Source organism: Squalius cephalus (genome assembly GCF_949319135.1).
Source record: "Squalius cephalus genome assembly, chromosome: 21".
Classification (NCBI taxonomy): domain Eukaryota; kingdom Metazoa; phylum Chordata; class Actinopteri; order Cypriniformes; family Leuciscidae; genus Squalius; species Squalius cephalus.
Window position 1 is genome coordinate 18,971,192 of NC_137142.1, and position 26,087 is coordinate 18,997,278.

General features: G+C 38.2%; 3 protein-coding genes across 8 annotated transcripts in view; 1 reads left to right on the forward strand and 2 right to left on the reverse strand.

Annotated features, from left to right (window-relative positions):
- The window catches only part of ppm1aa (protein phosphatase, Mg2+/Mn2+ dependent, 1Aa), a 32,383-nt gene extending 31,254 nt beyond the window's left edge, over window positions 1-1,129 (reverse strand). Inside the window, exon 1 of one of the 3 annotated variants that reach the window (XM_079854673.1) lies at window positions 616-1,122. The gene's annotated coding sequence lies outside the window, so the exon portion shown is untranslated. Of the gene's footprint in view, window positions 1-615 lie in introns of all 3 variants that reach the window. The other 2 variants (XM_079854672.1, XM_079854674.1) reach the window with 2 other exon arrangements.
- dhrs7 (dehydrogenase/reductase (SDR family) member 7) lies at window positions 245-11,397 on the forward strand. 2 transcript variants are annotated; one of them, XM_079854676.1, is made up of 7 exons: window positions 245-509; window positions 5,391-5,543; window positions 5,758-5,864; window positions 6,943-7,182; window positions 7,303-7,425; window positions 10,463-10,678; window positions 10,774-11,397. In XM_079854676.1, exons 1-7 carry the CDS (start codon window positions 488-490, stop codon window positions 10,819-10,821), a joined length of 909 nt encoding a protein of 302 aa, XP_079710802.1. In that variant the 5' UTR covers window positions 245-487; the 3' UTR covers window positions 10,822-11,397. The 2 variants fall into 2 exon arrangements, with proteins under 2 accessions (XP_079710802.1, XP_079710801.1); XM_079854675.1 differs by lacking the exon at window positions 245-509 and adding an exon at window positions 3,102-3,543.
- On the reverse strand, window positions 10,983-25,211 carry pcnx4 (pecanex 4). Of its 3 annotated transcripts, none has more exons than XM_079854667.1 (11): window positions 24,636-25,211; window positions 23,012-23,760; window positions 18,638-18,820; window positions 17,636-18,156; window positions 15,657-15,757; window positions 15,432-15,551; window positions 14,995-15,355; window positions 14,231-14,334; window positions 12,976-14,123; window positions 12,699-12,885; window positions 10,983-12,015 (listed from the first exon to the last, which is right to left on the reverse strand). In XM_079854667.1, the coding sequence occupies exons 2-11, from the start codon at window positions 23,713-23,715 to the stop codon at window positions 11,764-11,766; spliced, it is 3,681 nt and encodes a 1,226-aa protein (XP_079710793.1). In that variant the 5' UTR covers window positions 23,716-23,760; window positions 24,636-25,211; the 3' UTR covers window positions 10,983-11,763. The 3 variants fall into 3 exon arrangements, with proteins under 3 accessions (XP_079710793.1, XP_079710792.1, XP_079710791.1); XM_079854666.1 differs by having other exon boundaries at window positions 23,012-23,765; XM_079854665.1 differs by having other exon boundaries at window positions 23,012-23,802.
- Window positions 25,212-26,087: the final 876 nt, after the last annotated feature.

Here is a 26,087-nt window from a genome sequence, read left to right on the forward strand (position 1 = left end):
AATCACAACTCACTCTTGAACACCAAACAAACACCAGCCTTGAACACTGTTTGACAGGTACACACTCTGTAAATCCGATCTAACTGCAGAGTGGATTTACTGCTAGATTACGTTCACGTTTTACAATCAGATATGGGAAATCAATGTTATTCGCCCTTGTTCTTTGCACTGTTGCAACTGAACTGAAAGTCTGCGCGTGCAGACCTGCCGCATGTTCACGCGCCTCTCTATTCCGCATTACGTCATGGTGTCGCGAGCATAGTAGCACTATAGCTTCATGCTAACACAGACGTTTGGGTTAATTCAGTTTGATTGTAATGATTCGACGACGTTAAATAGGTTAGTGCGTGTAATCGGGAAAAAGAATGAATTAAGGATCTGGCAGGTTCTCACTGGTAATGTTTGGGGTAGGACGGGCTAAATGCTACCGAGAGGGCCTTGTGAAGCCTCGGGCTTGGGTTGTCAGACCTGAGGCCCTCAATGCACCATGCGACGGCTACATGCAGCAGGTCAGCCCACTGAGCTCACACAACACCCGCCTACTCCCTTAGCGCACATGCTAACAGGCTAGCTCTGTCATTCACATAGGTATATTACAAGAGCGCAGATACTTACCCACTAAAAATAAGTCCTGGCGAGTTCTGTAGTGGAAGAGGTAAAAGCCAGATAAAAGAAAAGGACGAAAAGAAAGATAGAGATATAAACGGAGCGCGTCGGTGGTGAGAGAGAGAGAGAGAGAGGCTGGCGGATTGTTTTGCTCTGCATTCAGTCTGTGAACGAGAGGATCACCCTTATCTGTTTAAACCAGGGATGCATCATTCCCATTTATTCTGCGTCCTGAATGTAATTAGAAGGTGTAAAGGGTCGGGTTTGACCGCTGTTTTGGTCCGCTGTGTTCGGGACCGAATCTCTGCACGCCAGCAGCAGCACAGGACCCGGATGTGGATTCAGTAGGGCTGCGCACTTAAAAGAATGACATCATCATCATCATCCCTCCATCTGTAACATCCCTCAACCTGTACATCATTCTGTCATCACCACTGCATCCTTCCCTCCTCAGTCCTTCATTCATCAGTTCCTCTGTAGCCTACATCATTTTTTTTTACCACTATGCACCCTGTCATCAGTCCTGCATCTTTCATCTGTCAAGCCCTGGTCATTTTTAACTCTGAGACTGAACAGAAAGCTGTTTTTAAAAGGTTTCTTAAGCCCTGAATGCACACAGCTTAATGCAATTATTTATAATACCTGATGAATAAAATAATGTCTAAAAACATTGTTATTAATACAATTAATCAGACATTTGATTTAACAAATAAAACATAGGCCTATATATAATTGATTATTTTTGATAATAACAGAAATACACTAAAATCGCATATTTAGATATTATTTACTATTACTTTTTATGGACAGTGATAGATCTGTCTTTCTATCTGTCTGTCTATCCATCTGTCTGTCTCTGTCTGTCTGTCTAGGCTATATCTATCTGTCTATCTATCCATCTCTGTCTCTGTCTTTTTATCTACAGTATCTGCCTTTCTATCTGTCTATATATATATATATATATATATATATATATATATATATATATTAGAGGTGGGCATAGATTAATTTTTTTAATCTAGATTAATCTAGATTAATTTTGAAATTAATCTAGATTAATCTAGATTAAAATGGCTCATTTGAATTCTGCCGAAGGCATTCAGAATATGTGTGCTACCCAAATAATGACTATAAAAGTAAGTCTTTGAGAACGGGTTTCTCAAGCCAGGTGGCGCATTAGACCAGGGGCTCATCTCCTGTTTCCAAAATGCATCACAAACTGCTTGAGAAAGCTGTTCTACTCATAGACTGTAAAGGTTACTACTGTACTGTTACCCGTCCGTAGGCAACATAGGCCTATGTTATTATCAACTACTATAGGCTATCAATTAGGGATGGGCGATATGGCCTAAAATCCATATTGTGATATACATTGCAGCCTCTTGCGATAACGATATATATTATAATAAAACCATTTCAGAACAGGTTACACAGACCCTGCTAAACAACTGCTAAATGTATTTTTTTTAAAGGGTGTATGTAGTTTTGAGAACATATATTGTGCAAAACTGTAAGTATACAACATAATTTTGCAGATAAATAAAATTTAAGTACACTAGCTGCAGAGACTTAAGTAGGTCTAATGTTTATTATACCTTTGAGCTTATGAAACCCCAAATTTAAAGTTATAATATTGTCTAACTGATGTCTTTTCAGTTAAAAAGAAACACAACAACTATTCTTAAAATCGGGCGTAGACAGAGATTATGTGTTAACGTTACACCACTAAGATATATTGGAATGAGAATAATACGCGCGCTCTGGTATTCAGTGATATCATGTTTCGTTTTGAATTTGAGGTGAACGGATTAGTCGTGTGTTAACTTACCGAACCGTTACCCCACACACTCTGTCTATAGTTTGCTGCTGTTTGTCGGACGGCTTAAATCCGAACCAAGTCCAAATAATGGATGTTGCAGCTTTCACTTTCAGCCGTGTTTACTTAAGATGACGACGAATATGCGTTGCAGCCGGGTTTACCTCGCGGCCGCGGGTAGATTGCGTCATCATAGCTTGTGTAGAGCCATCTCCCAACCCAACTTGGGGAATAGATTAACGGCGATATTTTTTTTATCGCGCGATAAGAGTCTCGCGTTAACGCAGCGCGTTAACGCCGATAACGGCCCACCACTAATATATATATATATCTGTCTGTCTACAGTATCTATCTTTCTATCTGTATGTCTATCTATCTGTCTGTCTATCTATATATCCATCTGTCTGTCTTTCTCTATCTGTCTATATATCTTTCTGTCTGTATGTATGTATGTCTATCTCTATCTGTCTGTCTATCTCTGTCTGTCTTGTCTGTCTGTCTTTCTTTCTGTATCTGTCTATATATCTATCTTTTTCTGTCTGTCTATCTATATATCCATCTATCCATCTATCTATCTATCTATCTATCTATCTATCTATCTATCTATCTATCTATCTATCTATCTATCTATCTATCTATCGTCCATTTCGACATAATCATTTGCATGACATTGACAGACAGACAGGCAAATTTTAAATTTAACGTGGAGCTGTTTAAATATGGTCAGAGCCATATTAGACATTCTCTGATATGGTCCATTAAGAAGATTAACCCGGAAGGCTTTGAAACGTATAGGTTCTGCCGGGTCGTGGTGCTCGTGAGCGCTGAGCAGAATTCCGCAGTGTTGATTCGAACTTCGAATAGATCTGTTATGTTGTAACACACACGGAAGCGCTTGCGCTTAGCATGCGCAAGATTCACCAGTGCTTTCAGACGCTACTCTGTGAAATAGCTGGATTTTGTCAAGTTTCTCGGTTCTTGTGCAGAAATCATGGATATATGCTGGCTTTGTGTGATTCTCGCTGTAATCGCAGTTTATTTACTTACGCAGTTTATACGCTTTATCTTCGCCGACGCTGATCTGACTTTATTATGGGCGGAGAGGTTCGGCAGCACGCCAGGTAATGAAGAACCTCGCTTAGAAATTTGTTGGCAGTTAAAAAAAAAAAAAAATGTATAGCCTACATTGAAATGCATTTTCAGGGTAAATGCACTACTGTGTAGATCTATCTTCATGCTATAAGTTAAAGCAACAAAGTCAAATGAGAGTCGAGACACATTGCTGCAACTGGACATTGCTGCACATTGTGTGGATGTCACTGTCGAAATATGTGACAAGTACAGTAATAGCAAAGTATTAACTTTTAAAAAAGTGTTAACGAAAGTCTGATGCCAACTTTTACCTAACACACACACACGGTATCGCTAAGTGGAGACTCTCCATATAGGCGTAAATATTTATATACTGTACAAACTGTATTTTCTATTCCCTAACCCTACCCCTAAACCTACCCATCACAGAAAACATTTTACATTTCCCCCCCAAAAATCATTTAGTATCTTTATGAATCCATTTTCCTGGTGATCAGTGGTGATCTCAGGGTTTACACACACACACACGTTGTTGTTTTCATGTTTATTGTGGACTTTCCATAGACACAATGATTTGTATACTGTACAAACTGTATATTCTGCCCCCTTACACTATCCCCCTACCCCTAAACCTACCCATTACAGAAACCTTTCTGCATTTTTACATTTTCAAAAACATCACTTATGAATTATAAGCAGTTTTCCTCATGGGGACCAAAAAATTACATTTTGTCTGAACCACACACACACACAAACATATACACATGTAAGTATGCATATATATGCACACATATTAGGCTATATAAACACAAACTTTTATGTTTGATGCGATTAATCACGATTCATTGATTGGACAGCACTGGTATATATATATATATATATATATATATATATATATATATATATATATATATATATATATATATATATAAGCTGCATTACAATGTGCATAAGTGGATAGCTGCATTAGCAATTCTCATTCTAAGCACTTTGTAGTATCACACAGGCCTGTTTTTAATATCAAATTGTATAGAACTATCACCCAAGTTAATAAGAACCTATGAGCTTGATATTGTGCAATGCATTTTATTACAGTTTTCTTTTTACAATTGGCAATTGCTAGGACAAATTTCTCAATACTTAAGTTAGGTCACTTTTTCAAAACTCTTTACACAGTTCTCCTTACCAACTTTCATCTTGACACAACAGTTAATTTCACATTCAAAATGCAATAAAACCACCAAACACATTTCAATACAAATTTTGTATATGGTAATCAAAATGAAAGACTAACACCTGCGGTGTTCAGCTAAATTTAAATGTTTTGATAGCATTTAATTTTTTAGACAATATGGTATTTCAAAATGTAGCAAACCGCTGTCTTATTCCTTATTTGTTTAACAGTTTTGAAAAGAGTATGTAATGTGCAAATTGGCCTTGTAGGTACATCGAGATTTGTTGGCGTTTGTGTGAGAAAAGAATTCATGTCATTTGAAAGTAGTTATTGAATGCATTTCATGCCAAAGTAATGATGATGAATGATTCACAGTTTAGCCCACATAGACTGATGTTGTGCTCACTGTGCAATGAGTTTTTAAAAAGTGACTAGCGATTGAAAAAAAAAAAAAAAAACCTGTATTACTTAAACATTTATCCAATATAATGTTTAAAACCTTACAAAAATGTTTTTCACTCTAAAAACACGAAAAAGCACCTTTTTCTAAGACAGTCCCATTTACTAATTAAGTATACCCACTCTGTTCTTGCATTCCTTCCATTACTATACCGGCTTTATTCACGGTTTTTAATTACTTAATTATAATTAATACGTTTTCAAATGTCTATAGATACATTGTTGTTTGTTTTCATTTCATAGAGTCAAAGTTTCGAGGCAAAGTGGTGTGGATTACCGGAGCCTCCAGTGGCATCGGGGAGGAGTTATCCCTTCAGCTCGCTGCGCTCGGTGCTCGGCTGGTGCTGTCTGCCCGCAGGGAGAATGAGCTGGAGAGGGTGAAGCGCATTTGCTTAGGTATGAACAGTCCCAAGAAACGTTTGAGACACAAAACACAAAAAAACCCTCGCAGGTCAGTTAAGTACACTACAATTCATGTCCGTCCTTCAGAGCTGTAGAGTGTAGAGCCCTGAATGTGTATACAAGTATCTTTGCTGGCAATATCTGACTAGTTTTGTACTAAAAGCATTCACAACGTGACCTACTGACCAGAAATTTATTTTCTTGTTAGAGCGCTCTTCTCTAAAGGATGGCGATATTCTTGTTCTTCCACTCGATTTGTTGGACCGTGCATCACATCAAGAAAAAACTGCTGCAGTTCAGAAGCACTTTGGTGATGTAAATGCCATCTGTTTTTCTTATTCAATCTTTGTAGTGTTTTTATTTTATTTTTTCTTCTGAATTTATATTTCAGTTATGGTACTGACATTGAAATAAAGTGTTAATTTTGACATTTTCATAATATTGAGTTTGATTGAATTTTCCTACCTAAAGAATATGAACTATTAACTAACTATAATATTAAATATTAACTAACCATAATATTAGATCATATTTAGGAATATTAATGATGCACTGGCTACATTCATACTTGGAACAATACAATAGTACAGGGGTTTTCAAACTGGGGTCCGGGGACCCCCAGGGGTCCACAAGGGAGTGAAAGGGGGTCCGTGGAAAAGTCTAGAGAAAAACTGTAAAATAAAATAAATAATAATAATCATTTAAATCTTAAAATTAAAGATTAAAATAAATTAGATCTAAATAAATAAAAATGTGATTAAAATAAAAATTTTGTTATTAATCTATTAAATAGAATAAATAAAATAACACATATAACAACACATTACTACAGTGAGTATAATATAATAATTTAACTGAAACTAATTTTAGATTAATACCGTTATATAAATGTTTCTGTGTATAAATTGGGTGTTTATAAAAGACAGATGCCTTATAAATTTTAGGATGGAGTCTCTCACACAGGGATGATCATATTTGGGGATCCGTGGCATCTAAAAGATTGAAAAACCCCTCAATAGAACATGACTTGAAACGAGACGTGCAACTTGGAAAGTTTGAAATTGTGAAAATATTGTTGCATTAATATAAAAGCACCCCGGGAGATGTACACACTTAATGATCAACATTAACTTTTTAAGCTAATAAAATACATCGGTTAGCTAATGTTCCTACATTACATGACATTAAAACTTGCAAACCTAAATGTTTGCCGAGACAAGTTTGTAGAGTACAGTAAATAATTGCATAGCATGGCATCATTTATCCTCATGAATTTTAGTTCTTTATACTCTACCTTATATGAGCATCAAGCAATAAAATGCCTTAATGGTCAGTGATATTAAGTAGGAATATTCCCCCTTAAATGTTTGCATGTCTGTATCTGCATTTTCAGATAGACGTGTTGATAAATAATGGAGGCCGGACCCAGCGTTCGCTGTGCATAGAGGCTGATGTGGATGTGTACCAGGCACTTATGGAGCTCAACTACCTTGGCACCGTATCTATCACTAAGCAGGTGCTGCCCCACATGATCCGCCGTGGTAGTGGTATCATAGCAACCGTCAGCAGCGTTGCAGGCTTTGTAGGGGTGCCCCTGGCAACGGGGTATGCTGCCAGCAAGCATGCGGTGCAGGTGAGAGCAAATAGTGGACAGAATTCCCAGAGAATCTGCCTACCCTTATGCAACATTGTCTGGTAAAGGAAAACGGTCATAAAAGATAGAAAAAGCTCCTGATTTGTTGTGTTTCTGCAGGGTTTCTTTAACTCTCTGAGAACAGAACTCGCTGATTCTCCAAACATCACGATCAGTACCATCTGCCCCGGACCTGTAGTATCAAGCATCGTTCAGAACGCAATCACAGAGGAGCTGGGCAAGGTAACTGCACAAGTGGTGTTGTTTTTTGTTAAGTGAAATAAATCTGAAAAAAAAAAATGTTGCCTTGGTTGGTAACTTACTGAAATAAAACTAAAACTGAAATAAAAATTGAATAAAAACCGACGAGAAAAAAAAAATACAAAAAATGAAATGATAAAAATAAAAGCATATTAAAATATATAAGGGATAAGGGATGAGCTGCCTAAGGGATAATCCACAACGAGGAGTCAAAGAACCGCCCAACATAAGTAGGAGGGTGGTTGGGTGCCTCCACGAAGTGCATTAAGATCGTTTAATGCACAGCTAGCCATGGATTATCCCGCTTTTATTGCACACCTTTCAGCCAATCAGAGTCGCGTATTCAGACAGACCATGGTATATTGGTATATAAATATACTGAAATGGCACTGATCAGCACTACGCAAAATTAAGTTATCATTAGATCAAAATACCTAGTAGAGATGTAACGGTGATAAAATTCTCCCGCCGGTTAATCGACTTGTGAACAATTTTTTATTTTATTTTTTACATCGCTTAGCCTATAAAAAGCTGGTGCGGCAGTTTGCATTTTACTTTCCGTTTTAAATCAGCGGAGTTTGATTGACAGGCCATCTGACCAGTCATAATGTCTTTGTCCGACAAAGCAGTCAGGAGAGTTAGAACATTAACGTCGGTGGATTTGAATTTGAGTAAGTGTGTACTGGCGTCTTTCCGTGGTTAAAACATAGTCCTTCTGATGTTCATTCGTGTTTATTTGATGCTATAAATTAACTATGGAGGAGATGATCGGTTCTCGAGCAGCTTTAACTGAAGCAATCTGTCACGACACATTAAAGAGCCACAAAACAGTAGGTCTATTTTTTTTGGACCAAATTTGAAAGTTGAGACTTTAGCCGTTTCTCAATATGCGAACTTGTCTGTACTTGTGTTCTTGTGGACTTGTGAAACGTCATCAGTCGCTGCCCTAGTACTGTTCCAATTCAAAGTTCACATCTAGCCAAGTCCAGTTCGAATCCCCGGATGTGTTCTTGATCCGCCCCTTTTACCGAGGATGCATCGAGAGGTGACTTGTGCGGACTTCAGACAGCCAGGTATCCCAGAATGCATCTCACACCAACCAGCAAGCGTCAATAGCAGAGGAGAAACCCCGCGTAATTTAAAAATACTGCTATAATTGTGTCACAAAATGTAGTTTTAAGAGTATTTCAGGCGAGAATGTAGTTGTTAAAAGCTCAAATCTTTGGTTTATTTATAAAGATAGCGCCTATTTGAAAATTTGATCTGACGTTTTCGGAGTTTTGAGAACCAGGCAATCGGACGCTCGGCGCTCGTACCCCGCCGAGAACAGCCTCTCTCGGCTAGTGCTGCTGACTTGCCGGTGGCTCGGATGTCTAGTCTAGTGGTTTAACTAACATGAGATATAAATCGTCTTGTGTATATCCAACAGGCGATTTATTTATTTTATTTGTCTCATTAATGTATAATTTGTTCCCTGGCAAAACGTTTTAGCTGAGAGCAAAGTGAAGTTTCATAGCTTTATTTAACGTTAGTCTATTTAAATTTAACGTTTTAGCGAGAGCTGACTTATGTTTGACTGAATCGTTGGCTTTATTGTTGTATAGCTTCTTATACCTTTTAGGCTACTTATACTTTTAGAATGGCTATTATTGATCATTAAAACTGACATTTAACAAAAAAGGTTATGTCATTTTATTTTATATATTTAAAACATAGCCTATACAATATTTTATTATAGTCTGCATGTTGCCTATTCTCTTCACTGTATATACATATATGACACAACCCTGTCTCTTTTTGCTAAATATTCGTTTTAATGATCAATATTATAATGTTTTTTATTCATCATATTTTTAAAATGAAAACAAAAAGAGTCAGGGTTGTGCTTTATATTTCGTGTTGTAAATATGCAGTGAAGATAATCAATTGCGTTTCCTGAACCACATTTGTGTGGCCATTATGTTAAAGATTTTTTTTTAAATGAAAATGAAAAGAGGCAAAGTGGTGGTTTATAACATATTTCGTTTTATTTGTAGCCTAAAGAGATAACCGGAGTAGCCAGAGCGAGCTGCATGAGTGACGCTATCAAGTACGCCGCTGTTCCATTTGAAGAATTATCGGACTTGTGTCCTCCCGTCCTCGGGAGTTCGTTCTCCTGAGTCGAACTTGTCAGTCCGAACTACCAAGGACTCAAGTCCGAACTTTGCGTACTTGGTATTGAGAAACGGCTTTTGTTTCATATCAAGCGTTACCTGCTTGTTCCTGTCTGTCAGCGCGTTGTCAGTGTCCTCTATGTATTTTTCATGACATTAATAGCTCTAAGAGCATAGCCTACTCGCAGCAGTCTCGCACACGCTTATCTCGTGTGAATTGCACGTATAAAATGAAGTTAAGGAACAACCTCGATCCATCAGGAAACGTCACATAGGTGACGCTCTACAAAGGTAGAGTGGCAGGTCACGTGACATGCCAGTGGCGGCTCCTGCCAGCCAGCTGAAGATTGAACCCCCACTCTACCTTTGTGACACTTTAAGACCAGCTGCAAATGATGTGGATCTGACACGCGTCCCATTTTCTCACAAATCTTTACGTCTATTTAAGACTTTATTTTACTCATTCATTCTTATGAGGACACTCGACAAAACGGACATTTTGGCATAATTTGTGTGTGTTATGGTTCGTTCAAGCCCGAAAGAGAACTCGATAATGACGCGTGTGTGTGTCACATGTAGGCAGGACATTGACAGACAGCGCAGTCTCTTTATGTCTTGTCGCGCTTGAATGGTTTAAAAGTATTTGCATTAATAAGAGCGTGATCATATAAGGCTAGTCAATGGGTGACAGAAAAAACAGGTACTGCGTTCAATATTTTTAACGCTTTAAACGGAAAAAAAAAACAAGTGATGAAACCGGTGTTGCGACTGAACACCGTGTAACACCGACTATCGTAGCAAACCTAATACCTAGTGTGTTTTGCATTTGCTGAACTAAAAAGTAGGCTACTTGTTTTTGTCTGTAGCCTGTGGCAACAGCTGGTGATCAGACACATAAGATGTCTACAGAGCGCTGTGTTCACCTCACTCTGGTCGGTCTGGCCAACCATGTGAAAGAGATGTGGATTGCTGAGCAGCCCTTTCTACTCTTCTGCTATTTGTGGCAGTACACTCCCACTCTGGCCTGGTACACAACTAAACTTCTAGGCAGAAAACGTGTGCAGAACTTCAAAGCCGGGCTGGTGAGTACTGGGAGCTTGCTGAAAACAGATCCCTGAACTGGTTTAATCACTACAATTACAATAATATCTTTTGGGAATCATCTTCTCTTTCCTAGGATGCAGATGCCGCATACTTCAGCAAGCCAAAGGTCAAGACAACTTGAAAATCTTATTTCAAGAATCAGGGATTTGTGCATTCCTTTGCAGAAAGACCCGGGAAGTCCAGAACTTTCTGAAGAGTGTCAGACTATTTCAATATGTCATTAAATATGAAAACACCTTACATTTTGCTTGCTGTATAAATAAAGACTAATGGCACTTTATTAAAATAAAAAGCTGATTTATGTATTCTTTGTGTTTTCTGTATTAAAATGTTATAAATAGGAATTAATATTGTAACATTTCAAGTTTGTGTGAACAAAACTGATAGTAAATGATTTATATAAAACATCTGTATTTTTTTTCTATACATTCAATTACACAACCATACAAAGACTGAGCCCAAGTAGGATGAACAAAGGTGCAAGAGCCAATTTACCTTGATATTTATAACACAAGATGGTCACATAAAAAAAAACAAAAAAAACATTCATAACCACTGAAAATAGTGACCAAGGCACATCCTTGAGATTTGACAAACAGGCTATTTAAAAGGGCAACGGTTTTCCTGTTTCTCTTCTTTCTTTTTTCGAGGCTCTTGAAGGATGCTTAACAAGAAAGCGGAAAAATAAAAAATAAAATGGGGGGAAAAAAGTTAAATGGAAGCTCAGCGTGAGGTGAGATTCATCCAGAGGTCCATTGTTGATAAAATAGAGTACACTTCCCAGAAAAAATAATAAATCTGGGCTCTGTCTGAATGAGTTTACAGTTTTATTATGTGTGGAGAGGATTTTGCTGATCGTCAAACAGATCCCATTTACTTCATTCTGCTGACGTTCACCAATTCATGCATTTCTTTCAGAAGCCAAATGTCACTACAACAGTAGCAATTTCAAAAGCTTCATACGTTCAATAAAATAACTCACTGTGTGCAGACTTTATGAAATTCATGTGAAGGTGGCATCAGTGTGTGTGCTGGCACAAATGAAAGGTGGGGCAGGTAGTGATCATAAGCAGCGTAAGTGGATGGGCGGAGATGAGTAGATAGGGTATCCCAGAGGTGGGTCAGCTGCTTGAACGGTCAGGTTCCTCAGCATCACAGGATGGGCCTGAATGCTGTAGCGCTCCTCGTCGTCATTCGTGGCATACAGTAGCTCCCATGACAGGTTGGCCCACTGGCCCCTCACACCCTCCTCATTCAAAACTCCCACCTGGACCAGATTCTCCTGCAGAGACAACACACGGCTCGTATACGCCCCCTGTGAAAAAACAGAAAATGTATACCACATCTGTAAATGATCATATGGAAACTTTTTATTAAGAAATTAAATTTGTAGAAAATTACCATGTATGAAGAGCAGGGTGAGACTAATATTAAACTTCTAGTCAATACCGACACACTGAAAATTATTTTCATGTTTTGACCAATAAATGGCTGATGTTAAATTCCACAACATTTTTTAAACTAAAATCACTTGTTTTAAATGCTAAATATATTTATTAAAGCAGCACAACATTACAAATGTATGGTATGAATTTTCTTTCATTCATTTTTAGATTTACTTCAAGATTACATATTACATTATATTTAAAATTATAAATTAATCTAAATATTAATTAATATTGACTGATAACGGTAAATAAACAAAATATGTAATATTGTACAAATATATTGTTCAATATAGTATCAATATAACACTGTGTCCTCCTAACCAGACGCGATAAGTAATTTGTCTGTACTCAGCAGAATTCCAACACACCAGGCCAGGCATAGCAACCACAATTTCACAGTAGTAAGAAGCAACAGAGCGTCAAAACGCTCTGACAAACACGACTAATTTACTCAGAAGAGATTTTTTTATTGCATCACACCAGGTTATGACACAGTCTAACAGTTAATGTTTGGTAGCCATGGTTACATTCCAGTAAATATGGTGCTTACCATGGTGAGGTCATGTCCGAGAGAGAATAGGAAGGGCTTCTCCTGTACAACACTGTCTTGCCAACTGTGGTCTGTTACCAGGCCGATGAACCAGTTGTTATGGTAATCCTGTAAAGTTGTGTAGAGCTCATCCAGACTCTCTACCGGACCAAGAGATGCCTGGTCTACCAACAGTTTTACACTGTACCTGCACACAGAATGAATCAACAGCGGTCACATTTTAGGAAATGCAGCTGATAAAAGGCCCCTTTCTGATGTAAAAAGTCTTGTCTGTTACCTGAAAGCCCTGAGCGTGAGCTGATGCAGCTCTTTATTGGCTCGGAGCCACTCAAGTCCCTCGGTCCAGGGGCCGTCCCCGCAGTACAGCCTAAACAGCAGATTGGGGCTGAACATCTGAGCATCTGCCCCTAGCGCCACACAGCATGATAGCACCACCTGGGTGTAAAGCTCCCGCAGGGCACGGTCCTCCTGCAAACCCAGTGTCACCTGCTCAAACTCTCCCTCCCCAAAGCTCTCCACCACCAGCTGGGACAAACAGAAGCAGAACCAGGCCTCTGGGAAGCAGGGTCGCAGTACCTGGAGTTTGGAGGAAGCCAACTGGGCGGTCCGCCACTCTGAGGGCAGAGAGAAGAGCTCTGAGTGAGGGCTAGTGAAGTGGAGAGGCTGGGAGTTACTCGGGACGGTGGTCGAAGTGCGTGCAGGGATTTTATCTTTCCCTTTATCTACGATGGGCAGGCCGAGTCCCAAACCCAGACCTAGAGGTCTAAGGGTAGGGAGAGAAGAAAGGGCCATGCTCTCATACAGGCTGTGGATTTCAACAGAACCTGGAAGAGACACTCCCAACCCTAACTCGGTCTGCCCTTCATCTGTCCGTACCATCATTCTCATTGGTCGCCGCATGGTGACTGGACCGAAGAGATCGTCCTCATCTGACCATTCAGCAAAGGATGAGAGGCTGGAGCTGTCTTGCCCCCTCAAGTGACAGGATGAGGAGGATTCAGGGCGTACGTGAGACCCCATGGCAACTGTGACCACAGCCGGATCTGGCTCAGAGGGCACGGCATGCTGGGAGCTTTGCGATTTGCGTCCAGAGGTCTGTAGAGACTGACCTTTTGTTTGCGGAGCACCATGTGTCAATTCCTGTACACAGTAACGCAATAAAATCCAGATAAGCGTTTTAAGGAAGTCAGAGTTGAGCTGACGCAGGTGGTCAGGCGAGTCAATGATTCCTGTTAGAACGTTCTGGGCGTCAGAGTAAACCCTGACGGGCAACATAGAGCAAGGGGTCAGAGCATTACCCCAGTGAGGGTTCAATAGTCGGAAACACTGGCCAGGCCGCTCCACGTGATCGAACGCTCCTTCAAAAACCTCATCCACACGCCGAGCCTCCACTGTGTGGCATGATGTTTCCTGTAGTTCCAGTCCCTGTGGTGAAACATGGTAGCCAATGAGAATTCATAAAATTGTGTTATGTAGACCTCCAAATAAAGCATTGAATTTGTTTCAGAGCAAAGGCAAGAAAGCAGGTATACCTTAATGTTGACAGTGCAATAGCCGTAGCCTCTCTCTAGAACAGAGATCCACAGAAGTCGACCCTGAAAGCGACCGAGGTAATGAGATCCCGGAGTACAGGAACCTGTAATCAGATGCATGAATATTAGGGCTGCAAATTTCAATAAAAATTGCTTTAACAATATTTAATCAGGTTCCTTAACATGTACTCTACAGCAATAATAAAAACAAACAATATAGGCTATCAACTTCCAAATCCATTTTTTGAAATGATTATTCAGTGACTTGCTCATCTGCTACAATAATGTTTTAGTTGATGTAATTAGGGGGCTTTTTCACAGAAAATATTTACATTTACACTACCGTTTTAAAAGATTGGGGTCAGTAATATTTTTTAAATCTTTCTGAAAGAAGTCTCTTATGCTCACCAAGGTTGTATTTATTTGATCAACAATACTGTGAAAACCATAATATTATATATATGTTCCTGTGATGGTAAAGCTGAATTTTCGGCATCATTACTCCAGTCTTCAGTATCACATGATCCTTCAGAAATCATTCTAATATGCTGACTTCTTTTTTTTATTATTATTATTATCAAAGTTGAAAACAGTTGTGCTGCACAATCTTTTTGTGGAAACAATCTTTTTGTTTTTTGTATTTAGGATTTTTTTTTTGCATTGTAGCAATGTAATATGTATTAACTGTCACTTTTGACTGCACTTTGATCTTTACAACATGATAGAGATCAGGATACTCGTGTTTTTCAGCGGGTGTCACTCACCAAATGCGCCATTAGCGAGTGCAGGTCTGAGAGCCGATGCCAGTCTTTTGCAGAGCTGTTGGTAATAAACAGAATCTGGGCAAGGGCAGGCGGTGCCTGGGGTGCCTGGCCACGAGCGGAGCGGCCTGGGGAATCCCACCAGGAACACAGGTAGTGTGAAGAGAGGAAGCAGAGGGGCAGACAGAAGGGCAGAGAGAGCCACAACAGCCAGCAGAAGAGGGCACAGAGCAGCGTTGAGTGCCAGCAAAGTGCCCGCTGACTGACGGCGCTGTTTACTCTCCGTCCAGGATGTAATCAACACCGTAAGAGCGAAACTCAGCTTACACACAAACTGTGACACACGATTCACAACCAAGGAGACCTGCAAGAAAAAGGTTATTACACAAACGTCCCTGCAATTTAATTACAGTAAAGGCATCAAGTTACATTTGGCTCACCAGAATCAGCTGCACTGTAGTGCCCAACTCATGCCAGCGTGCGACTCTGTGCCCCCCTGCAAGTCTGATGATCACCACCAGCACCATTTGCAGTAGAGCAGCCTCAGAGCTCTGCCACACCTACCGTACAAAGCCAAATGAGTCAGGGGTCAAAGATTAAGGGGCAAATAGTTCTGTTCATGTCCTCATAATGCATTAAGATGGTTTACTGATAAACTCTCTTACCATTCTGAATGCCCGCGTAAAGCCAATGGCGAGAGAGGCCGTGTGCAGCTTCTCTAGAGATTCATCCACTGACAAGAAAGCAATCATAGCCAATGGACTCACTGTAAAGTCAAATATGAACATTAACATCAAAATACACACATAAAGGCATTATTATGTGTTAGCAAGCAATTAATAGAAATATATAAATTATGTATAATTATAATTTGTAATATATTTTATGAATTCTATACTATTCTGTCTAAATAAATGAAAAACAGAGCAATAAAAACTAAACTGAATCGATGCACCAATATAAAAGTTCTGATCAATACTGATAAACATACAGATAAACATATATACATTATATAAATATTATATATATAATGAATTCTATACTATTTTGTAGTATACTATTACTAAAATCAATTAAAATTCATTTAAGCATCACAACATTACAATGTACAATAAAAAAATCCACTTTGAGACTTGCTAAACAGTTTTATTAAAGCTACACTGTGTGATTTTTACCCCCATCTAGCGGTGAAATTGTATATGACTACCCAGTGAATATTAGTTTCTGTTCCTCTCAATTCCGAGGGCGTTTTAACTCCTATGGTGGCCGTATTATTCCAAGATTAACATGGCTTCCAGTTATCGACTTCGTCCATGACAATAATAAACAATACGTCTAAAATGAATAAAACTACAGGACAGATGTCAGGAGGTAAACGTCACCCTTGGAATCGGCTATCCCAGCATAATCAGATTAGGCTAACGTTACAATGTGTACAAAGTAAAAGCAATTAAAAATAACTAAAATTTACAGTGTCCTTTTTTATATATAGCTTAAAAAATTGTGCCTTTAAAACTATTCATCACCTGTGATCCGTCACAGCACAGATTTATGTTACAAGGTAAACAAAACTTTTTCACCATTGACGCGAGGATGAAGTTATACTAGAGGTCGTTCTGGCGTTATGCACAACCATGCTATGGTTAGACAAGCAACTATAAAACTTCGAATTTACACAAATGAATTACAACAGGCTGAATTACCTGTCGAGAAGAAAGCAGGCAACCTCGGCGTCCGTTTTAAAATCTTTTCTCCTCATGAGCTCTTTCCATCTGGGAAAAGTTACTCCAATATTGACTATGGTCTTGCTGATTTGTCTGTCGCGTTGACGTTTTAATTCTCTCTTTCAAATGTGAGTACGCACGCACGCACGCACACACACACACACACACACACACACACACACACACACACACTATCTTTCAAATCTGCCGGCACTCGCGAGCTCGCGAGTAATCTCCCCCTCGCATTCGTCACGGTGTCACTGAGTGAAAAACGCAAAAGGCTAAGCTTGAATTTACAGGTATGTCCCTCTTTGGCTAATGTAGTTTCAAGATGGAGGCGCAACATGGCGACCGGCATTCGAACCCCTCACCCGTATGTACTTTCAATGGCAGATTATAAACTTAAGAGAATACTTTATTACTTGATAGAAGTAAATATACATTAATGAGCACATATATTTTTTGAAAGAACTAAGTGTTTTTTGCTAAGAATCAACTAAAAAAGTTACACAGTGTAGCTTTAAATTATTTTTAAAGATTTACGTTAGATCATAGCAAATGGCATTTAAATTTTAAAATAAGGAAAATGTGAATGCACAATACATATTTACCATTACATACTCAATACTGACAAACAGCAATAAATGTAAAAAAAAAAAAAAAAAAAAATAATTCTAACAAGATACCTGATATTGTATCAATATATCATGCATTGCTATGTGTTTTAGAGCTGCACAATTCTGGATAAAATGAGAATCACAATTTTTTTGTTTAAAATAGGATCACAATTCTCTCAGCTCTAATGTGTTATCAATGCGAAGACAACATCTCACTCCAACAGACCATACTGGCAAACAGAAAGCACATATATGACAGATACAAAGGATTGTTTGGTTGGTACAGTGCAAATATCTCCTCACCCAGGTTCAATAAGATCCTCCGGATGATTCCTCCGACACGCAGACCACGAGTCTTCCGCCTGAAAGCCTGGGCAGTCATGACCCGTTTGGGGTAGAGTGGGTTGAGCATGGCACCTCCCAGCACGCAAGCTCCCTGGAGCTCTCTCAGCAGACGGGTGATGAGAAACAGAGCAATAAGGAGCCAGCCGATCACCTCTTGTGGGCTTGAAGGTCCCACAAAAGACTCCCAGTGCTCTACAGAGTTCACACCCAACGTTAGATTCCCTCGGTCAATGAGATACAGCTGATGAAGGAGTCCAGCCTCAGTCAAGGCTCCTATTATTAACAGCAGGGAAAGAGGAAGCCCCCACCAGCCCAGACCCAAGGTTGGAGAAGTTCCCTTCAGGAGCACCAGCAGCTGGGTTAGGTCCTGGCTGAGGAGGTAACCCATGGCGACGGTGAACAGAACCACACCCAATGAGGAGGGAATGAAGAAGGTACAGATGGCAACACACACGGATGACAGAAACATCACCAAGAGCCTGAAGGAAAAAAGAAAAGCAAAAGTTTTTGAGTCTGAACAAAGTGTGTAGCTCTTCACACTAATGTAGACCAGACTTCATGCGCTCAATGTAAGATTTATGTATTTGAATTACATAACATTTTCATCCATTTGGATAACACAGTTTTATCATAAACAAACTAATCAACACAATGTGATGCAATAAGCCATAAAGGTTTTTACTCTTGACATACAAAATAGATCACTTGTACTGCTCCACCTCAGTTTTTTAATATAATCCTCATACAATCATTGTAGGCAACCTTAAGCTTACATATGCTTACTTTTTTTTTTTTATTAACCCACAAAGGAGCAGTATAAAAAGAAGTACAGTATGCTCTAAAAAGATTTATCTTAACCTGATCCGAACCGAGTTATTTAAAGATTCTTTGAGTGTGAAGTTGGTCTAAAGTTTAGTAATGTAAGACAAGGAACCAGTGAGAGAAGGGTTCAGTGCTCACCTGATGTTGGTGGACATGGCTGACCCGCCCAGGCCGTGCACCAAGGTCTGTTCCATGGCCCACAGCAGAAGAGCGTCCAGCGGAGAGAGCATTCCCAAAGCCCAAAGCACCGGCAGAGCCACAAACAACACGTGAAGCACCTGAGCTGCTACTTGCAATTCCATCACACCAGAACCTGAAAACCTGAGAGAAGAGAGAGAATGAGATCTGGGAGTTGACCCTTTACATTCACACTCAAACATTAGGTTTATCAGTCCTTATAAGTTTAGGTTGAATCATAACAGTCTCAAAAAATAAATAAATAAATAAATAAATAAGACTTTTTTTTGTCTGTAATCTATTAATTAAATTTTTTATAACATCAGCCTGCCCAGGGACTGCGGGTGGAAATTAGCTCTTGAGCTAAAACCTGGTACTATGCATCTCTCCCCTTGAGGTTAATGTTTATTGTACGCTGTCCCTGTTTCTCTAAATAAATAAATACAAATACAAATTTATTAAAAAACTAAATAAAATTTTAATTCATACATACAATGAATGACATACATGTCTTCTATGATGAGCAGGTTTTTAATTTCAGAATATTTATTTTAAAGTGTTGATAAACTAAGAATTCAAAGAATTTCTTGAACTAAGAATTTGGTAAATCAGTTGCAATTTCGGCGCAAGCTTTGCAAACAGACTTTTACTGTATCATATGGACACAACATTAAAGCCACAACATATAAGTAACCATGTCAATTATAATGCCCAACCTGTGATCAGTGATATCTGATATGTAATCTGATATGTAATGATTTATGTACGGTCAGACGTTCTTTGTCTCAAAATCGTATGTTGCTGTTTATGCGTCAGCAAATCAAGCCAGTGACTAAACAGTCAACTTCACATTGTTTCTCTTAGTAGCATGAAAATAATCTGTTTTTTTAATTGTGATTAAATTATATACAGAGAGCAATCAAAGAAGCCTTACTTTATAATCACTGGAGCTGTCAATCACACAGTGGGAGTTTATCAGTGAATGAGTTCTGGACTCTCTCCAAAACTCCCGTTATAATCAATGATACTGTCTACAATGCACAATGAATCTCTTATTTACATTGTGTTTGCGCTAGTTATGATGAAAGCATTTGTGAGAGTGCAGAAATTAAGTTGCATCTATAGACAACAGACATGTCTGTCAATGGCAATGCTCATCGCTGCAACCTTTCATCCCACGTCAGTAGATCTAAATATAATGCTATAATAAACACTTTTCATGATTAGTTAATCTCGACAACTGTAATAGTAAAAAAAAGAAAGTAAAAGATTTCGAGAGAGTTCCAAATGTAACACTTATTTCATATGCAAAGATGTTAGCCAATCATAGCAGTGGCCGTTTACATTTAACTCTCACAGCAGACACGCCCCTTCAAACAGAGCTTCCAATGGCCTTTTATTTATTATACTTTTTTAATATCATATAGTGCGTTATATAATTAATAAGTGCGTCTCAGGAAACATTATAAATATATATCTTTTTTAAATGCAGTTCATGACCCCTTTAATATTTTTTGGGGGGCAGAAAGATCATGAAGGAAAAAGCCTTCATAAGTAGTTTGGCAAATTATTTCTTAGGAAAACATTTTTGATAACACTCAAAAGGTTGGGGACAGTAAGGCTTTTTTTTAAAGGAATGCATACTTTTATTTAGCAAGGATGCATTAAAGTAATCAAAAGTGACAGTGAAGACATTTATAATGTTACAAAAGATTTCGGGTAAACGTACCTATTAAGCTCAAGTACCCATTAAGCACACTACCATCTTGGAGCTCAGATTATAAAAAGAAACAGCAATGTATTATCCTATTTGATGTATTAACCAATTGATGTGTTTGTTACTATATACCTCCTGTAATTTTAAACCAATCAGACCATTGCACACTGAGATATGTGTGTCCATGTGTTCACACTGTCTGGCGGCTATTTTCAAAGCTGTCTGAAAACTTTCACCAGGAGAGGAGCCCCTCAAATGTGCATTTTTTATATGTTTAAGCCTTTATTTTGAAGAAGTACATCTTCTTATTGCAAAATTAAGAGATTAATGTTTAGACTTTTGCATATTATAACCTGGAACCTGGATGTGGGAAATAATTACAGTTAGATCTAAAAGATAGTTTTAGCAACATAGCCCAGATGCTACGAACATAGCTAGCTTACTAGCTGTATAAGATTGTGTGCTACACTAATATATTACTTCACAGGCATTAATGGCTTGTACTTTTAAATCCATAATATTATAATTTTACATTTTATTGATAGTCTGTGGTTTTAAACTGCTGTAATTTTTAAAGAATTCATATTATTGTTAGGTGAGCTTAAAGGGTGCACTACTATGACAATCACACAGCTTCAGTGTGACATCAATTAGAAAAAGCATAATTTCATAGATATTGTCAATACTAGTTGTTCATATTAAAATTGGTATAAACTTAATACATTACCTAGATTATTAATTTAGCTAAATATTTTCCTTTAAATTTAATTTAATATTTATTAATAAAAAAAATGTTTTTGCTCCAATTAAGCACAGTGTGTGCTCCCTTTAAGCTCACCCACATTAAACGTCTATGTAAATACTTAATAATCAGAATTTAAATATTAACTGATGGTTGTCACTATGTTAATCTTCAAAAAAATGATTAATAAACTTATTTTCACAGTCTTAAGATGACAAAAGCTAGACGAAACTATAGTGTATGCCCAAAGATGAAAGAGGCATGTCATACAAAGAAGGAGCCATCAGAAACCTGTCGTATCTGTCCAAGAAGTTTGGAGTAGACAGGAAAGCTCTGACCCAGAGAGTTAAAGGGATACTCGACTTTTTTTGGAAATAGGCTCATTTTACAACTCCCCCAGAGTTAAACAGTTGAGTTTTACCGTTTTCGAATCCATTCAGCCGATCTCCGGGTCTGGGGGTCCCACTTTTAGCATAGCTTAGCATAGATCATTGAATCGGACAAGACCATTAGCATCTCGCTCAAAAAAATGACCAAAGAGTTTCGATATTTTTCCTATTTAAAACTTGACTCTTCTGTAGTTACATCATGTACTAAGCCCGACGGAAAATGAAAAGGTGCGATTTTGAGAGTATAGTTCCTAGCCATATCAGCCTAGAAAATTGCAACTTTACATTTTCCGTCGGTCTTATTACACGATGTAACTACAGAAGAGTCAAGTTTTAAATAGGAAAAATATCGAAACTCTTTGGTCATTTTTTTGAGAGAGATGCTAATGGTCTTGTCCGGTTCAATTCATTATGCTAAGCTATGCTAAAAGTGGTACCGCCAGACCCGGAGATCGGCTGAATGGATTCGAAAGCGGTAAAACTCAACTGTTTAACTCTGGGGGAGTTGTAAAATGAGCCTATTTCCAAAAAAAGTGGAGTATCCCTTTAAGGAGCACATTGGTTTGTTTTGTTATTTGATTTTTCAATATGTGTTACATAGCTGAACGTGGACTAGTCTAGATGAGTTTGAATGACACGTCACTATGAATAGGATAGGCTACCTGATCAAATTGAATGCCTTGTTGCTTGATTTTAGTGTTCTGTTTTTTTGTGATTGACTCTGTACCTTCAAATAAAACTTTTTTCAATTATTCCTTAAAAAGGTTGTTTAAAATAAACAAGAATTTTTAATAAAACTTGTTGTGAGCTTATTGGGAACAGGGGTGTGCTTAAAGGGTACAAAACGTACCCATTAAGCACAGCCAGACTTTTTATATTTAATGATGTACATCTTAATTGAAATACTTTTGTCATTTAAAATAAAATGAAATATTATAGTGTGAGAGATTAATATTTTATTTTAAAATAACTTCTTGTACTAAAACCAATATCTTGTGCACTAAAAATGTCTCAATGTAGATTTTGGTGAGCTTAATAGGTACGTTTACCCCTCTATTTTAAAATAAATACTGTTCTTTCTATTCATCATAGAATCCTGATTAAAAAAAAAAGTATCATGGTTTCCCCAAAAGTATTAAGAAGCACAATTGTTTTCAAAAAATTGATCACCAAATCAGCATATTAGAATGATTTCTAAAGGATCATGTGACACTGCAGACTGAAGTAATGATGCTGAAAATTCAGCTTTGCCATCACAGGGATATATTACATTTTACATTATTCCAGTTACATTTTCCAGCCTTGGTGAGCATAATAGATTTCTTTTTTAAAAACAATAAAAATAAATCTTATTAACCCCAAACTTCTAAACAGTAGTGTAAAAAAAAAAAAAAAAATTTTCAAACAAATTTTTTTAACGTGGACAGACTTATTTATCATTGACCTACACGCTGTCAGAGAGTAGTGGTGAATTGTTGGATTTGTACCTTAGAGCCAGGTCCACGGCGATGAAAGCGAGTATGTAGAGCGGTCTGTTGAGCGGCGTGATCTCATACGTGTCCTGCGGCTGAAACGTTGCTGTTTCTGTAGCCGTGTTGACGATGAGCGAATACTCCCCGATACAAACAGTCACCCAGCTCAGGGCAAACAAAGGCACGACAGCTCCCAGTCCTGCACCCGGGTGCCCATACAGGCTGCTCAGTCTGTCCGGCAGCAGGTACCATGTGGACAACCCACAGAGTGCGCCGGCAAAAAAGGTGTGCAAAACTATATTACCCACAAACCTCTTTCCAGGCACTACAAATCGTACCGTTTCAGGGGCCACGCAGTGAGTAAACTCCACCTCTTCCTCGTCTGCAAGGATGTTACTGGCAGCAGGCAACCGTTGTACCAATCCGGTCCTGCGTGCCATACACCGTGCCAGTCCCTGAAGGGTGGCACCCACACCTAGCATGAACACACCCGAAACAACGCCCGCACAGGCTTCATCCAGCACCCTCAACTGGTACAGGAGGGTCCCGATGCCTCCCAACAGCCATGGTGTCAGGAATAACACCAGCTGGTGCACATAGATGTATGGTGGGGCGCAGTAACCGAGTTTCAGCCTCGGCCCCCCTAAGATAGTCTGAGGGAAACGCTTCCAGAAGAACTCCTGCTTGTAGTCGTTGAGCAGGGGCACATCAGGCCCCATGATGAACGCAGCGCGGGAGGGACAGACTCGGTCATCTCCCCCCAGCTGCTCTGGAACATACACACATGCCCCGCTGACAGTGAGTCACTGTGGAAACACACAATATTACAATATACACTCATTTTTCATAGGACATAGATGGAAAAGAGCAGGTTATTATGAAAACAAAAGCAATAATCAATCTTAAACTCTTCTGTTTGATATATAAGGCAAGACACTGCAGGCAAAAGACATTGTTTTTTGATTTGCACTGATTAATATTGTAATTTTGGGCTATTTTGGTTCCATAATATGTCTTGAGATTAGTGGAAAGAAAACAAACAAAATACACTTTTACATGTTTCTTTTATTACACTTTATCTACTTGCGTCTGTAGACTTAATTTACAATACATAAAATGATTTTTTTTTCTCCTGGACTGAGCCAGAAATCTCCACTTCAGCACCACACATTTCAGTTGTATTACCATCAATATTCTGAAGGTTTTACAGGTGGGTTTGTTCATATATCGTAACATTTAACTCCTAAAAATATGTTTTTTTTTCTGCTGACAGTATTTATGAAGTGATAAAAAGAGATAAAATCCCATCTGTATCATCTTTAACTAATATGTCAACGCAATTAAAAACATGAAATTTTGAAGCTGGCCTTTTCCAATAGCAAATTCATGAATATTTAATTGAATAATGCATCATTTGCATATTTAAACATTTAACATAATATTAAAAAGCAGATTTAGAATTAAAATATTTCAACTTCAAATATAAATAATTGTGTAGTTAATCAACTGGGGAATTATGTTGATATAGTTATTATTATTATTATTATGTTTTACTGTATTCAACTATGGTGTCTTTTTTTTCTTAACAATAAGCTCAAAGCATCTGTGTATTTTTTCCCCCACTTGATTCCCAGTTTACCTGTTTGTTGATGTTGCACGAGCAAAATAGCCAGGAGGTGATCCAGAGTCAATCAGCATCAAACCAGCGACGTTTATCCTCTGAATTATGTGCTTTTATCCTTTGATTTGTGGTTATAATCCTCAGATTTAGGTTTTTAATGCAGTCATGTTGATTTGTATCCTGTGATCTGTTCACATGCTAACACTGCAGCTATGACAACAAGAGGCATACATCGCCCTGACAACTGGTTTATAGACCATTACAATAACTAAACACACAGCTCTTATATCATATTACATTATAATATCGTCTTGGTTTCCTCCAAACACAGCAGATAAATAAGAGAGGCGAGGAGAAGCGGCTATTAACTGGTTAGCGCGGCTAGCGTTAGCAGCTTGTGTTTGGGCTTAGAAGCCTGGGATTTTTTTCCACATGGCAAACATTTAAATAAAAACAGCCTTTTCTGTTTTTATTATCGCATACCTCTAAATCAAAACGGTTGGAGAGGTGCTTGAGGGGTGGGTAGAGGGTTTGTGTAGTGATAAAGCAACGGACCCGTTATCCATCATCGCTTTTGCTGATGCTGCAGTTGGGCAATGCGGCCTAAAGGGCGGCGCTAGTAGACGACATATACGGTTACGTGTGTACGTATAGCTCTACATCTATTCTTCCTCACATAATTAATAATGAAAAATTGTCTATCAACAAAGTAATTCTGGTTATGCAGTAGACTACCTTTTGAATATGCGTGTGTTGTAATTCAAATAGGTTAAACTATGGCAGAAATAGCCTCTTGTGAAGAATTTACACAATTGCAAGAAATGTACAAATTTAAATAGCAATTTCCTTAAAGGTATTTCATTAAAAATAAAATATGAAGAAACATTTGTATGTCTTGTTGCATAGCAAAAACTGGCAACATCTTGCAGTGAAAGTAATGAAATTCACCCCATGTTCTCAAAAAGTAATATGATTTCCACATTTTATCTGATTATTTAGACATGACAATATCGCATAAAAGGACAAAATCTGAAATATTTACGTAATCAGACACTGGGATTTTCAAAGCAACCATTTGGCAAAAATAAATAAATCACTGGGAAGACACTCCAGCAATAGTTTATATATGTTAGTTTATGAATTAAAAAAGTCTAGCAAGAATTTAAAAATGCATGTGTCAAAAATAAAATCTAGAAGAATAGGGAAAAATTAGTTAAAATTACCTTTTTTAATTTCATTATAATTTCAAGCTATTGGCAAGTCTGACACCCATCCCTGCATGAGAACAACAGCGAGAGAGATGTCAATGATAAAAAGGAAGGACCTGTCCTGCTGTAAACTGCTTAGATGTATCTCTGTTTCCTTTAAAAGGAAGTTGGACAACACACTGTGCTCTGTGTTATTTCCACAGCAGGTACACCATTAAATTCAGCAGCCTTCCTTTCTAATTTTCTACACATTTTAATACAT